The sequence below is a fragment of the Rhinolophus sinicus genome, chromosome 1 (assembly GCF_057876585.1).
Source record: "Rhinolophus sinicus isolate RSI-liver-muscle chromosome 1, RSI-T2T, whole genome shotgun sequence".
In the NCBI taxonomy this organism is placed as follows: Eukaryota; Metazoa; Chordata; class Mammalia; order Chiroptera; family Rhinolophidae; genus Rhinolophus; species Rhinolophus sinicus.
The window spans coordinates 120,705,973-120,719,699 of record NC_142501.1 but is presented as its reverse complement, the minus strand read 5'-3'; the positions used below and the strand labels follow the sequence as shown (position 1 = coordinate 120,719,699).

General features: G+C 34.2%; 1 protein-coding gene across 1 annotated transcript in view; it reads right to left on the bottom strand.

Moving 5' to 3' along the window:
• Positions 1-1,063: 1,063 nt before the first annotated feature.
• The window catches only part of MALRD1 (MAM and LDL receptor class A domain containing 1), a 544,472-nt gene continuing 531,808 nt past the window's right edge, over positions 1,064-13,727 (bottom strand). Inside the window, exons 39-40 of the mRNA XM_074324842.2 lie at positions 5,808-5,883; positions 1,064-2,741 (exon numbers count right to left, since the gene is read on the bottom strand). Coding sequence (XP_074180943.2) covers positions 2,661-2,741; positions 5,808-5,883 — 157 coding nt within the window. The 3' untranslated portion in view covers positions 1,064-2,660. The remainder of the gene's footprint in view (positions 2,742-5,807; positions 5,884-13,727) is intronic.

Sequence of the window (13,727 nt, the reverse complement as noted above, 5' to 3'; positions counted from 1 at the left end):
TCCTGCTCACTACACCTGGAAAATCATTACTAATTTGTAGGCACACTGACATAAATTATTCTCATTCTTGATATTAATGTGATTATAATGTTGAGTTCTATCAAAAGTTTGCTTTAATGTGGCATTGAATACCCTCCATTTCTTGAAAATTGTTGCCATGTGCAGCTTAATAATGAATAATATCGAGACCTTTATTTCTTAAATTTTGTTCAATACTTTACACATTTGCTTCTGAAGTGAAAGTAAAGCCCTGCAAATTGATTTCTGAAGAATAATATATCTCTAAATCTTCATCCCAGAATGCTTATTAGGAAAGTCAAAATTAAGTGAAATTGTGTTCATTGGGAACAAACAATTTGGCAAAGTTAAATAGAATCGTGCTGTACTAAATCAAATCTATGAAAATTTGGGAAATAAACATTTATTGTGATTCTTCATGCTTTATTTTAAAAACAGTTTTAATAACTTCACTAACTCAGTGTTAATTAACCTTCTGAGTTTTTATTTTAAAAATAGTTTCCAAAGTACATTGCTTTTATCCATATACATCCTGTTCTTATATCACAGAATGTCTTCTGAAAACCTATAAGAATAATATTTTCATATTGCTTCAATGATTTTTAAAGAAACTTAACTTTTAATTGGCATTATTAATCAACAATAGTGGAAAATATGCAAAAATGTATCTATAAGGAAGAGTGGAGAAATTATTGGAAACCTGAATGGACAAATGTCCAAACCCATTTTGGTCTACAATCACAGGTCATTGTCCAAATCGGAATTTGAAGTTTATATTCTTTTTCTATTATATTCTTAGCCAATTATTAATATATGTATATCCCATACCTATTATCTAAGAACTAATCATGGCACAAAAAACCCTTGCAGGTCCATTATAACAGTGCTGTTATGACTAAATTTTTAGTCTCCAAAAAGCCACATGTTGAAGCCCTAACCATAATGTGATGGTGTTTGGAGATGGGAAGTTTAGAAAATAAATAGGTTTAGATGAGGTCACAAGGGTGGGGCCCACATTATGGAATTAGTGCCCTTATTAGTAGGAGAGACACCAGAGAGCTTGCGTCTCCCACTCTTGCCTCTCACACAAGCAACAGGTTATGTGAGCGCACAGTGAGATGGCAGCTGACTAGAAGCCAAGAGAAGAGGTCTCAGAAAGAAACCCATATTGCCAGCGTCTTGATCTTGGACATCCTACCCTCAAGAACTGTTAAGAAATAAATTTCTGTTGTTTAAACCACCAGCATATGGTATTTTTGTTATGGCAGCTCCAGCTGACTAAGGGAAGCCCCGATTTATGCTTCAGTTGCTTTTCCTTGGTTGTTAGAAATTGACCCTGATCAACTTAAACAAGACAAAGGGATACATTGGAAAGACACCAGGGAACTCACAAAATTAGAGAAAATGCAGAACTATCAGAAGGTGTGAAGGGTTTGCTTTGAGTATTGCAGCAGCAGGAGTAAAGTCACCATCTTTCCAAACATTTCTGTCACATGCCTCAGCTCATATTGGTTTCAGTCCAACGACCTTTGTTCTCCTGTGTATTTGCTTGATTAAGATGCAGGTTCCATTGGAGAGAACTTGCTCTGCCTGGGAGTTGGTAAAATTTAATCTGGGATTTTTGTATCAATTTTTATGAGAAACATGAGTCAAATTATATTTTTCTTCACCGTCTTCATCTTCCAGTTTTGTTAACAATATAATGCAGGTATTATAACTGAAAAGTGGAACGCTGGTTTAGAATAGTTTAAATAGCAGAGAAATCTGTTCCTAGAAGATTTGAAGTAATTTCCTTTGAAGTTATCTGTACTTTTTGATTTCTCAGTTCCTCCATGTTTATCTTGAATCAATTTTTGTAATTGGCATTTCCCTAGAAAGTCATTAATTTTATCCAGATTTTCAAATTTCTTAACATTCACTAATACAAATTACTTTTTTAGTGAAGAATTATATTTTTCTAGCTGTATTGGGATATAATTGACGTATAACATTGTATTCAAGTATATAGCATAATGATTTGCTATATATTACAATATGTTACATGATTATTCAAATGAAGGCAAGTTAAGGATGATAATTTATCACATTTTTTTTCCCAAAATTCAGATATAAATTTCACTCATGGTTATGTTGATTGGGATTATTATGCTTTGTCCCTTCCTGCTAGCTTGTATACTAAGACAGTTCACCTTTGTGTTTAAGCTCTATGGCATACAAATACACATTTTAAAACTCCTTATTCAGGATCTGAAACAATTCGATTTGTTATTTTAAGAAATAACCATGGTAAAATCCAAGGGAAACAAGAAACTTAATAGAACATTTTATTAAAACATTCAAATATACAATGATGATTAAGGTTCTGATTCAGATTCCACGAAGACATTCAATATATTCAGTAAGAAAATGTATTCTTAAATGTAATAATGACCGTAGTATTCCGAATCCCTTCTATTTTTACTATTGTGTCAGATGAGTTTCTATCAGATTTCACACAGTGGCATTTTCTATAAGCTACACGTACTAGATGATACTTGATCTTGATGGAGATTTGCTTTGAGTATTGTAGCAGCAGGAGTAAAGTCACCCTCTCTCCAGGCATTTCCATCAGATGCCTCAGCTTCTATTGCCTCAGCTTCTATCTATTTGAGATGATTAGATATGGTCTGCAGGCTTCCTGGTGGTGTGCCATATAATGGATTTGAGAAGGAGTATATAAAATTCTAAAGAAAAACACATTGAAAAGGTTAGGATTTTAGGTATTAAAATAAGACTTCTTTCCAGATCATGCAGAATGCAGAAACTTTTTAATGAATTTCCACTGGAGTAATAACTAGAGCAGCCCCAACTTTTCCTCCTGCACTTCCAGTCTACACTGCCTAAAACTCTGACACAGGCCTAGTCTCTGTGTGTGCCTAAGGTCCTCTGTGCCTAGGAGCTATGGCCTCATTCTCACCTCTGGTGTGATGGAAGAATGCACATGTCAGGATCTCAACGCCCTCTTTCTATGGTGCTGGTTTCTCAAAGCCTGCTCTATCGATTCTAGTTAGGCTCAACAAAGGAAACCCAAAAATACATATAAAAAAAACTACCAAGAGCTTTCAGTCGGGAAAATTATATTGTGCAGAGTATATTAGAAAATCTAAAGCATGGACATTCTATAGGACAAACAACTGGACTTCTTCAATAAATAAATTGCAAGGAAAAAATTAAAGACAGAAAAATGGAACCTAGTATAGTGCCAGGTGGGCACTAGACTAATTGGGGGGAATCGCTGAATAAATTATATAAATATCTAACCCCTATGCTGTACATTTGAAACTAATACAAAATAATACTGCATGTAAACTATAACTCAAAAAAACAAACCCCAAATTAAAAAAAAATTAAAACCTTATAAATGAATTAATTTTATTGCAACTTGGATGCATATATCTGGCATTAATCCTGATTTTAAAAATACAGCAACAACACCAACAAATATGAAACCCCTTACTTATTTATGAGACAACTGGGGCAGGTTGAACACAGACCAAATATTTGATGGCATCAAGCAATCATTGTTCAATGTTTCGGTGCGATACTGTGGCTGTATTTTTAAAAAGTCCTTATCCCTTAACGGTCTGATGTCTTAACTGAAGTCTTTACAGGCAAAGCTAAATGATATCAGGGATTTGCTTAAACACTCTGGTTGACACCATGACTGAACCCTAATGGAAACTATAGACTCTGGGTGATAATGACATGTCAATGTAGGTTCATCAATTGTAATAAATGTCCCAGTCTGGGGGGGTGTTGACAGTGGGGTGCATGAGAGGGGGACAGGGAGTAGATGAGAAATCTCTGTACCTTCTGCTCAATTTTGCTGTGAACCTAAAACTGATCTAAAGAAAATAATATCTGTTTTAAAAAAAATACCACCACCTCTCTGGTGGGTGGAGGGAATGGGTAGCAATGGAGGTGAAACAAAAATGACCATGGGTTGATAATTGCTGAATTTGGCTGATGGCTACCTAGTGGTTCATTATACAATGATCTTAATTCCTAGATCAGAATATGATATAGAATTTTCTCTGAGTGTTTAGAAGAGTATTTTGGAGAACTTCCTTTCTCTGTTATAATGTCAGAGAGGGTACAGTTAGTTTAATTAACACAAAGGTATTTGCTTCTTAGAAATCAAAATAGCAGCAAAGTTTAAGAATTCTGACAGGATTTATTCTCCAGTCATTCTTAATGGAAGGAAAAAGGAATGTGAAAGAGGGGGAAAAAATTATTAGAATAGAAAATAAAAAGAAATTGCTTCAAAGGTTTTCTAGAGTCATCAATTGCACTGCCAGATGTATACATAGTAGAAAGCACCTTGAAAGGTGGGTCTTTGATATGGACCATTTCCTGTTCACCATAGAAGCTGTCTTCTCAGTAGAAAGTAATGAAAGTCCTCCCTAAAACATTCTTAATTACTACAAGTTTATGGAATATTATAACATTACATTATAATATAATATTATAAAAATATGCCAAATTTAAAATATTGCATTTTAATTCCTACATCATTTGTATATTTTGGATACTAACAGTCAACATAAGCTAAAGATAAAAAAGATTAAAATTTCTTTACTTTGGTAAAAATGAAAATAGTTTGATATTATACCTTCCTACTTTGTCAAGAAGATACATTTGGCTTCTTAAATATACATTTATTTATTTATTTATTTATTTATTACACAATAAGTAGGGTAACATTTCGTTTTTACTCTATGTCTCGACTGACATGACGGATCATCCTAATTAATTCTCTCCGTACCCTGGGAAATACCTTATTTCTGGTTTTCATTCCTACCAAAACAGTACTAAAAGTGTGTATGACATCATTATGAAGAGAACACAGAAATAAAAAAAAGGTTAAGGGTTGTGTTAGAATTCAACCTCACCACCCAAGGCTCAAAACTACTAGAAACCGTCTGACCTGACATTTTTGCTACTCCTTTTCAATAACAGGAACAACTGTTTTCATTAAAAAAAAAAAAAAAAAAAAAATGGGGGAAAATGAAAACTTTAGCTTTCTATATGTTCACTTTGACAAGAGAATGAATTTCATGTAACATTTCTAAAATCAGTTATAAGGAAGCTTTCATAGATAGGAAGTGATGTGTTATGGCTAATCCTATTTTATACCCAAATGAATGCTCATATTACCTTCTTAAGAAAGGGATGAGAGAGATTTTACTTGCCATTCTCTCTAGCCTGCCTCTTATTACACTGGTAAGGAGTAGCCCTAAAAAGCGCCAGGACAGATGTAATGCACCTGAATTTCTCCTCTTGTCTTCTAAGTTATTCGGTACTGGCCCTCACTGCCCTCAACTACATTTAGAGAGAACACAGTATGCTATCTCCCTTTTGTCTTTGACAATAAAATATGACACCAGTCAATGAGTATACTGTGAATAGCTGACTAATACTCTATGGGTTAAATGGATAGTTTCCAGATTTGTCAGCTCTCTTTGAGTATGAACAGTGACCACAAAGCCATTTAACAGTGATCTGATTCAAGGAGATTGAAATTGTCCTAGAATGGAAAATTCTCATAACACATTTAGAGAGACTGAAACTCCTTACCACTCTCAAATTGACTAACTCCACTAAAACATTCCTCTTAGTGGAAACATGTTCAAACAGCTCTCTCTCTCTCTCTCTCTCTCTCTCTCTCTCTCTCTCTCTCTCTCTCTCTCTCTCTCTCTCTCTCTCGTCTCTCTCTCTCTGAAACAATACAGGTCACCATTACCTCTTACCTCTGTTTTCTCTGAGTTGCTCCAATTCCCATAAACTGGATTAACAAATGCACAGTTAACACCTCCTTTAGTTTTCCTTAAGGCACACAAGACAGAAGAAAAGAGTAAGTACTGAAATGTACCACAGTACATTTCCAGGTTATAATTTGGTAGAAAACTTAGAGACACATTGTCCAAACAGCATACTTATTTTTATGTATATATTACCATAAGTAAAGACTTTTTTGCACCAATGCAACCACATGTTTGAAAGCAAATGTAGTTTGACCTCTGAATATTTAGATACAAATAAACCCAGGCAAATAAAAACAAAACAAAACATGGCATAAGTTGGTCTTAAAATTGATTTCTTAAACTATTATTATTCAAGTAATATAAGGTGTACACATTAGAAAGAACAATGTAATATAAAGCTGAGAGGCCACCTGGAAGTCCCTTGGACTTCACAAATGCCAACCCGCCTTCTGAGGGCTGTTTTTCATGACAGTGCCTGTCATAAGTGATTTCACTGATATGTGGGACATAAAACTGCAAACAACAAAGGAACAAGACAAACAAATGAAGAAACAAAAACTCATAGACACAATAGTTTAGTGGTCACCAAAGGGTAAAGGGGTGGAGGGTAGTAGATGAGGGTGAAGGGGGTCAAATACATGGTGATAGAAGGAGAACTGACTCTGGGTGGTGAACACACAATGTGATATATAGATGATGTATTACAGAATTGTACACCTGAAACCTATGTAACTTTACTAACCATTGTCACTCCAATAAACTTTAATTAAAAAGAAAATCTATGGCATCATAGTCTTTAATATTTAAACAGCAAATTTAAATATGAGTGTTTTGAAGAGGTCTTTATGTTAATGTTTTCTTTCAAGAATCACAAAGAGACATGTCCTTGGTAATCTCACATATTGGTCTAAAGCTGCGCAATTTACTCTGATTAACTGGGCTCCTAAATGACCATTTTCTTTTTGTATTTTAATTACTTAAGAGTTAACAGGCTTATTGACAGAAGACAACTAGCCCTGGAATAGTTGCTCATTACTGCTGAAGACAAAAATGCCACGTGTGTGTGTGTGTGTGTGTGTGTGTGTGTGTGTGTATGCAGATAACTAAATACACCCTATTAAAGATATAAGAAAAGATCCCATACATGCAAACACATGCAAGCACACATACGCATATACATACACACATACACATAATGGAGACTGGAAGACAAATTCCAGGATGATTGTCAGTGTCTGGAAGGCAACTAGGAGGAAAAACTATACAATGACTACTTTTGCCTAATCAGAGTAAAATGACAATAAACGTGAAAATATACCTTTAGATCCTAAAAGGAAAGGTAATAAAGAGGAAGCTCTTATTGATTTGCTGTTTGAAAATAAATTCTCAGAGGTATGACCTCTTATTTCATCTACCAAGCCAACCACATGGTCCTCTTCTGAAAAGCAACATCCTTAGGGAGCCCAACAGAATAATCTGAGTAATTACGTTTGGCTGGCAATACATTCTTCCCATGGATTCAGTGTCTTCTAAGCTTCCTGACCTCCACTGTTTCTGTGCAATTGGCTTAAATATTCAATTGTTTAATTGTACCCTCTTTGAGTCTACATTTTGGTTATCTACGAAGAGTGTCATAGCAGCCATTTTTCTTGGTTATTGTTTGGAAAAAAAATATCATAGATTCACTTGCAAATGATGAAACAAGTACCTGTTAATTCTTTAACCACTAATTGAGTTGCTCCAATTAAATTGAATAAGTGGCATTTACTACTTGCCTTTTCTTCCTCCAAGACTAGTCAATGTTAAGTTCTCAGTGTAGTAAGCTCAGTAAATAGGGCATAAAACGAGGCAGAGTTGCTTTCAACATTGAGACAGAGTAGGGAGTAAAGGGCAGTTTTGAAATGTGTCCAAATGTTAAAGCAAAGTCTGGCACAGGAGAGCTGGAAGATGGATGTAGGGGGCATCAAAACCAAACGGAAATTCAGAGCTAGGCAAAGATGGGATAGTTACAGAGACCGACACCTCAGAAAAATTAATCTTGGCTGAAATCAGGAAGCAGGAGGAAACCCAAACTATAGGACTAAATGGTCCAAATGCCGGGCAGGCAAGCAGCAATGAAAGCGACAGGCTAGGCAGCCAACTGGATAGAAGTGAAACACAAGCAACACAGAAGATCTTGAATGAGGCCATTACTTTTGGCTTTGGACTGCTGGGACTGCAGATGACCTAGACCAAGATTGGCAGGCAGAAACCAGGGAAAACAATCAATTTTCCAGCCCTGTTAATCCAGCTATTGAAGGTACATTTCTTTGGGAGGGATATTAAGTCTTAAACAATTTTCCATGAAAATGAAAAAAAAAAAGTAGGTGGCCAGCCTTTGGGTACTGGGAGACTACACAGACGGAAGGGTGATATTTAAGGGTTAGGATGTGGAGTTGTAATAAAAAAGAAAGGATCACAGTATGAACAGTAGAAGATGAGCAATGGTAAATCCTTCCTACTTCAAATTATCTTTACTAGTAATCTCAAATTTTTATGTTTTCCAGATCAAAGGTAAGTCTCCCAATATTGGAAGTCCTTGACTTGTTAGGCTTAATTCTCAATCAAAGGTAAGTCTCCCAATATTGGAAGTCTTTGACTTGTTAGGCTTAATTCTCAACGTCTTTCCTGTTTATGAGGTAAAATATTACTTACCACCCATAGATACTTCCATTAAGTAAGTTTCTAGTGTCAAATCCATATATTTACTATTTCAACTTCCATGATATAATGTTTCATCTTCATCAATTTTATAAGTTTGTTATTCAAACGAACAAGTTACTTAAAATGATGTATCCTTATATGAAGAGAACAAAGTAACTGATTATGAAGTTTTTCTGCCAATTCTAATACTGTGTTGTGCAATGAGAAGTCTGCATTAGGCTAAAAAAATATTATTATGCTTAAATTATTGTTATGTTTAAATTATTGTATTTGTGAATAGGCAGATGAGCTGGGGTTTCAAAAAATCTAAGCACCTCTAGGAACAGCAAGGAATTGACTTAGACGTTTGGAATAGAGGGGAAAAAAGCTGCGTTTATCACATAAGTTTTCCACCTATAGCGTATCATGCATTCACTTAAATTATTATCAAGCTTCTGCTACATCCAATATGTGCAGGCACTGTATAAAGTGGCATTCTGAGTGGGTTATAGAGAGATAGGTCAGGTAGGACTAGAGTAATTCTTATGGGAATTTCCAATTTAAATTTCATGAGCATATGTACACCTCTAAAGGAATTCACTTCATGGCTTACTAACAACAACAAAAAATTAGTGTTAATTAAAAACATGGAAGGGTTTATAATAGATATCTGAAATTACTGTAAATCGGCAAGGAAGAAAAACAAAAAAAGTAAAACAAAATCTCATCTGTATTGAATACAGTGCACATGATTTTGAGGTTAATGTCTGTTGATGTACATTTTAACAGCTTTATTGAATTATAATTCACACAGCACACAATCCACCTATTTAAAGTATTAATTCAATTATTTAAATATTAATTTTATTCATTTAATTATTAATTTTGAGAACTGTGTTAAAATGTATATGACAAAATTTGCCATTTTAACCATTTCTAAATGTGTAATTTGTGGTATTCATTACATTCACAGTGTTGTGCAACTATCACAAGTATGTATTTGCAAAATATTTTCTTCCCTATAAATAGGAACTCTGTAGCCATTAAACAATAACTCACCATTTTCCCTTTCCTCCAGCCGCTGGTAACCTCTAATTTACTTTCTGTCTCTACAAATTTGCCTATTCTAGGTAATTCATATGAGTGGAGTCATACAATGTTTATCTTTTTTGTATCTGACTTATTTAGCTTAACATAACGTTTTCAAGGTTCATTCATACTGTAGCATGTATAACATTTTTATGGCTGAATAATATTCCATTGTATTAATATGCTATATTTTGTTTATTCATTCATCTGATGATGGATACTTGAATTGCTTCCACCTTTTGGCTACTGTGAATAATCTGCTATGAACATTCCTTTGGGTATATAACTAGGAGTGGAATTACTGGGTCATGTGGTAATTCTATTTTAGCTTTTGGAGGAAACACTAGACTGTTTTCCATACCAGCTTCACCATTTTACATTCCCACAAATAATGTATGAGGGTTTCTATTTCTCCACATCCTCACAAATACTTATTATTTTTATTATTGCCATCCTAATAGGTGTGAAGTGGTATTTAATTGTAGTTTTGATTCACATTTACCTAATAAGCAACGACGTGGAGCATCTTTTCTGTGCTTATTGGCCATTTGTATATTTTCTTTGAAGAAATGTCTATTCAAGTTTGCTTATTTTTTTAATTGGGTTTCTTGTCTCTTTTTCATTAAGTAGTACGAGTTTTTGTACATTGTGGATATTAAACTCTTGTTAGCTATATATAATTTCAAACATTTTTTCCCATTTTGTAGGTTATCTTTTAACTTTCTTGATAACATCCTTTGATGCATGAACGCTTTTGATGAAGTCCAATTATCTATTTTTTTCTTTTGTTTCTTGTGCTTTTGGTGTCATATCTAAGAATGCATTGCCAAATCCCAGGTTGTGAAGATTTACTTCTATGTTTTCTTCTAAGTGTTTTGGTTTTAGCTCTTATATTTAGGTCTCTGATCCATTTCAAGTTAATTTTTGTGCATATTGTGTGGTAGGGTCCAACTTCATTCTTTTACATGTGAAAATCCAGTTGTCCCAGCACCATCTGTTCAAGAAACTGTTTTCTCCCCATTGAATGTACTTTGTACCCTTTCAGAAATCAACTAGTCATATATGTATGGGTTTATATTTGTATTCTCAATTCTAGTCCATTGATCTATCTATCTATCTATCTATCTATCTATCTATCTATCTATCTATCTATCAATCAATCATCCATCCATCCATCCATCCATCCATCCATCCATCCATCCATCCATCTATCAATCTATCTTCATATGCTAATGCCTCACTGTTTAGTTTGCTGTAGCTTTGTGGTAAGTTTTGAAATCAGGAAGTGTGAATTCTCCTACTTTGTCCTTAACTGAGATTGTTTTGGTTCTTCTGTGCCCTTGCAATTCCATAGAAATTTGAGGATCAGTTTTCCATTTCTGCAAAAAAGACTGTTAAGAGTTTTAACTGCAGTTGCATTGTAGCCATAGATCTTTTTGTGTAGTACTGACATCTTGACAAAATTAAGTCTTCCCATCCATAATCTTGAGATATCTTTCCATTTATTTCGGTTTTCTTTGATTTCTTTCAGTAACACTTTGTAATTTTAAGTGTAGAAATCTTTCACCAACCTGGTTAAATTTATTCCCAGATATTTTAATTTTATAGGTGCTATTGTCAATTTAGGTGCTTTCTTAATTTCTTCTTCTGACTATTTGTTGCTGGTATCTAGAAGCATAACAGATTTTTGTTGATTTTATATCTTGAAACTTTGCTGAATTCATTTATTAGCTCTTGTAGCTTTCTTGTACATTCTTTTGGATTTTCTATATATACACAACCATGTCATTTGTAAATAGAGATAGCTTTATTTCTTTCTTTCCAATTTGGACATCTTTTGTTGCTTTTTCTTGTCTAATTGCTCTGGGTAAGCTTTCTTACTACACTTTCTGAAATTGGGGTAAATATAATGCAGCTATCAAGGTGATTTGAATGGATAAACATGGTCATTTATTTACCAAAAAATATTTGCTGTGCATGAGTGTGGAGGAAATCTCTCTTATGCTTCCACTAACAAAGTGATTTCTATATATTGTTTCCAAATGTTAAAGACTATTCTAAGATCCAAGAAACAATTGTCCTGAGTTAAGGAAAATGATGCTCTACAATGTGGTGACTCATTCCTTAAGATGGTGGAACAATAGACTGTTGATTTTGCTATTTATTATCTTTCATATTCATTTATTTAAATGTATCCAACATTCTAGAACAAATACTACGTACTAAAAACGCGTTAGGTTCTCTACTTACAAGGTTGATCAGTATTTGGTTGCTGTCTCTAGAACTTCTTTTAGAGGATGGCAGCTACTGGATTTCTGTCCCTTAGATGAAATTCCATGTTTATAAAACGCCCACCACAAGTAGATGGCCACTAATAGTTCAGTGCTATTTTCTTTACCTTCTTTTCTCCTTTTGTCATTTATATCTTCTTTTAAGCTTCCTACTTCTTTCTCCTAACCCCAAAGCCTGGGATCAATGAAGTGACATTAGGAGAAAGAAAAACAATAAGGCAGTGTCAAAATTAGTAATAATAATCACTGTAGTACTTTTTATTTTTTAAATAGATTTATTAACTTAAAGCTATCAAGGACCTTTGCAATCATCTTGTCGCTGCCTTTTTTACAGATGGGGCAACTGAGATTCTTCCCCCATAGACTGTAAGTCTTCTGGAGGAAGGACCTGGTCTGGTTTTCTCTTTTATCACAGCACCTAGTGCAATAGGAGTCAACTGAATGTTTATGGAAAGAAGAACTTAATGAATGCATTTAGTGTGAAGGCTTAATGATGGAACAAAATTCATTAACCTACCCTCTACCCTGTTTCTCCATGCCCACTGCCAACAATATACTTCATTATTACCCATAGAACAAAGACATTCATTTTCACTATTGTTATCACGGAGCCACATTTGTATTTGGTTTTCTGTCCCACTTAGCACAAGGCTTTAAGTGGGCCAGGAGCCTACTTTAGTCCTGTGTCCCTTTCCATTCTATTTTTAAACTAGTTAAGTGCCTGCCCAGAGGAGTAACTTAGGGGCTTCCCTGAGGATAAACAGAATGGACTAGAATAGGAATGGCTCTTTTATCCCTTTCCATTACATAGAGACTGAAAAAGTCATATTACTGGAGAAAAAATTAACTTGATACAAATGACTTTATGATATTTGAAAACATAAAAGTCTGTGTTTCTCATATCTCAGATGTATCTCTGAAAAAACAAGAGGCCTGAAATATCCATGTATAAGTATCAGGGTCTTGAAATGAATTTCAGGCTATGAAGTAGTATTTGGTTTGTTAATATTAGGGGAAAATATTTTGTAACCATAAAAGTATATGTGTCATGGATTTTTTTTGTTTGTTTGTTTACTTTTTTAAAGGATCCATCTAAGTCATGAAATGCAATCATTTCACTGGTTGGAATGGAATTCATTTATTCTGAGAGTCAGGGCTATTACATTAAATTTTGCTTAAGCTGATTAATGGTGAATCTGGGGTGTCCCAGAGAAGTAAATCTTAATTCCACTCTGCCCATTTCCACCTCTGTCGTATTAAGCTCTTCAATGAGGCTTTTTCCCAAATGTTTCCAGTCCTAAGACTTTATGGAAAGCCCTTCTGAGTGTGCTAACGTTTCAGATAAAGAAAGTGTATCACAATATCTTAATAAAAATATTTCTGAGTTTCCACTTTTACTTGTATCTATTTTTAATGTTCATTAAACATATTTCTGTCAAGAAGAGATCTTTTTAGACATGTTTATTTCTCAACCAGGGTACTCATAATTTTTTCTGTCTCATCATAAAAATTAATTAAGTAATGCTTTATTTCCCTGATTTTAGAGCCTGGGAAAATGAGGGTCGTTGTTTGTTTGTTTTGGCTTGTTCATTTTTTAACTTGTAGTAATAGAAAGAGATTCCAACACTGTGTATCATGTTCAATTGTCAATGTCACATAATTCACATATATCATCCTTCTTTTCTCAAAACTGTAGACAAGTTTTATTTCACACCTGACCTCTGATCATTCCCAGTCCAAGTCTTAGCTGGTGTGAACAGACTGTTTTTAAGGTGAGTTATTACAAATTTTTAAAATTTAGACACTATTTTGTCCTTTTTGTAATAAGGACAGATTTATGGCA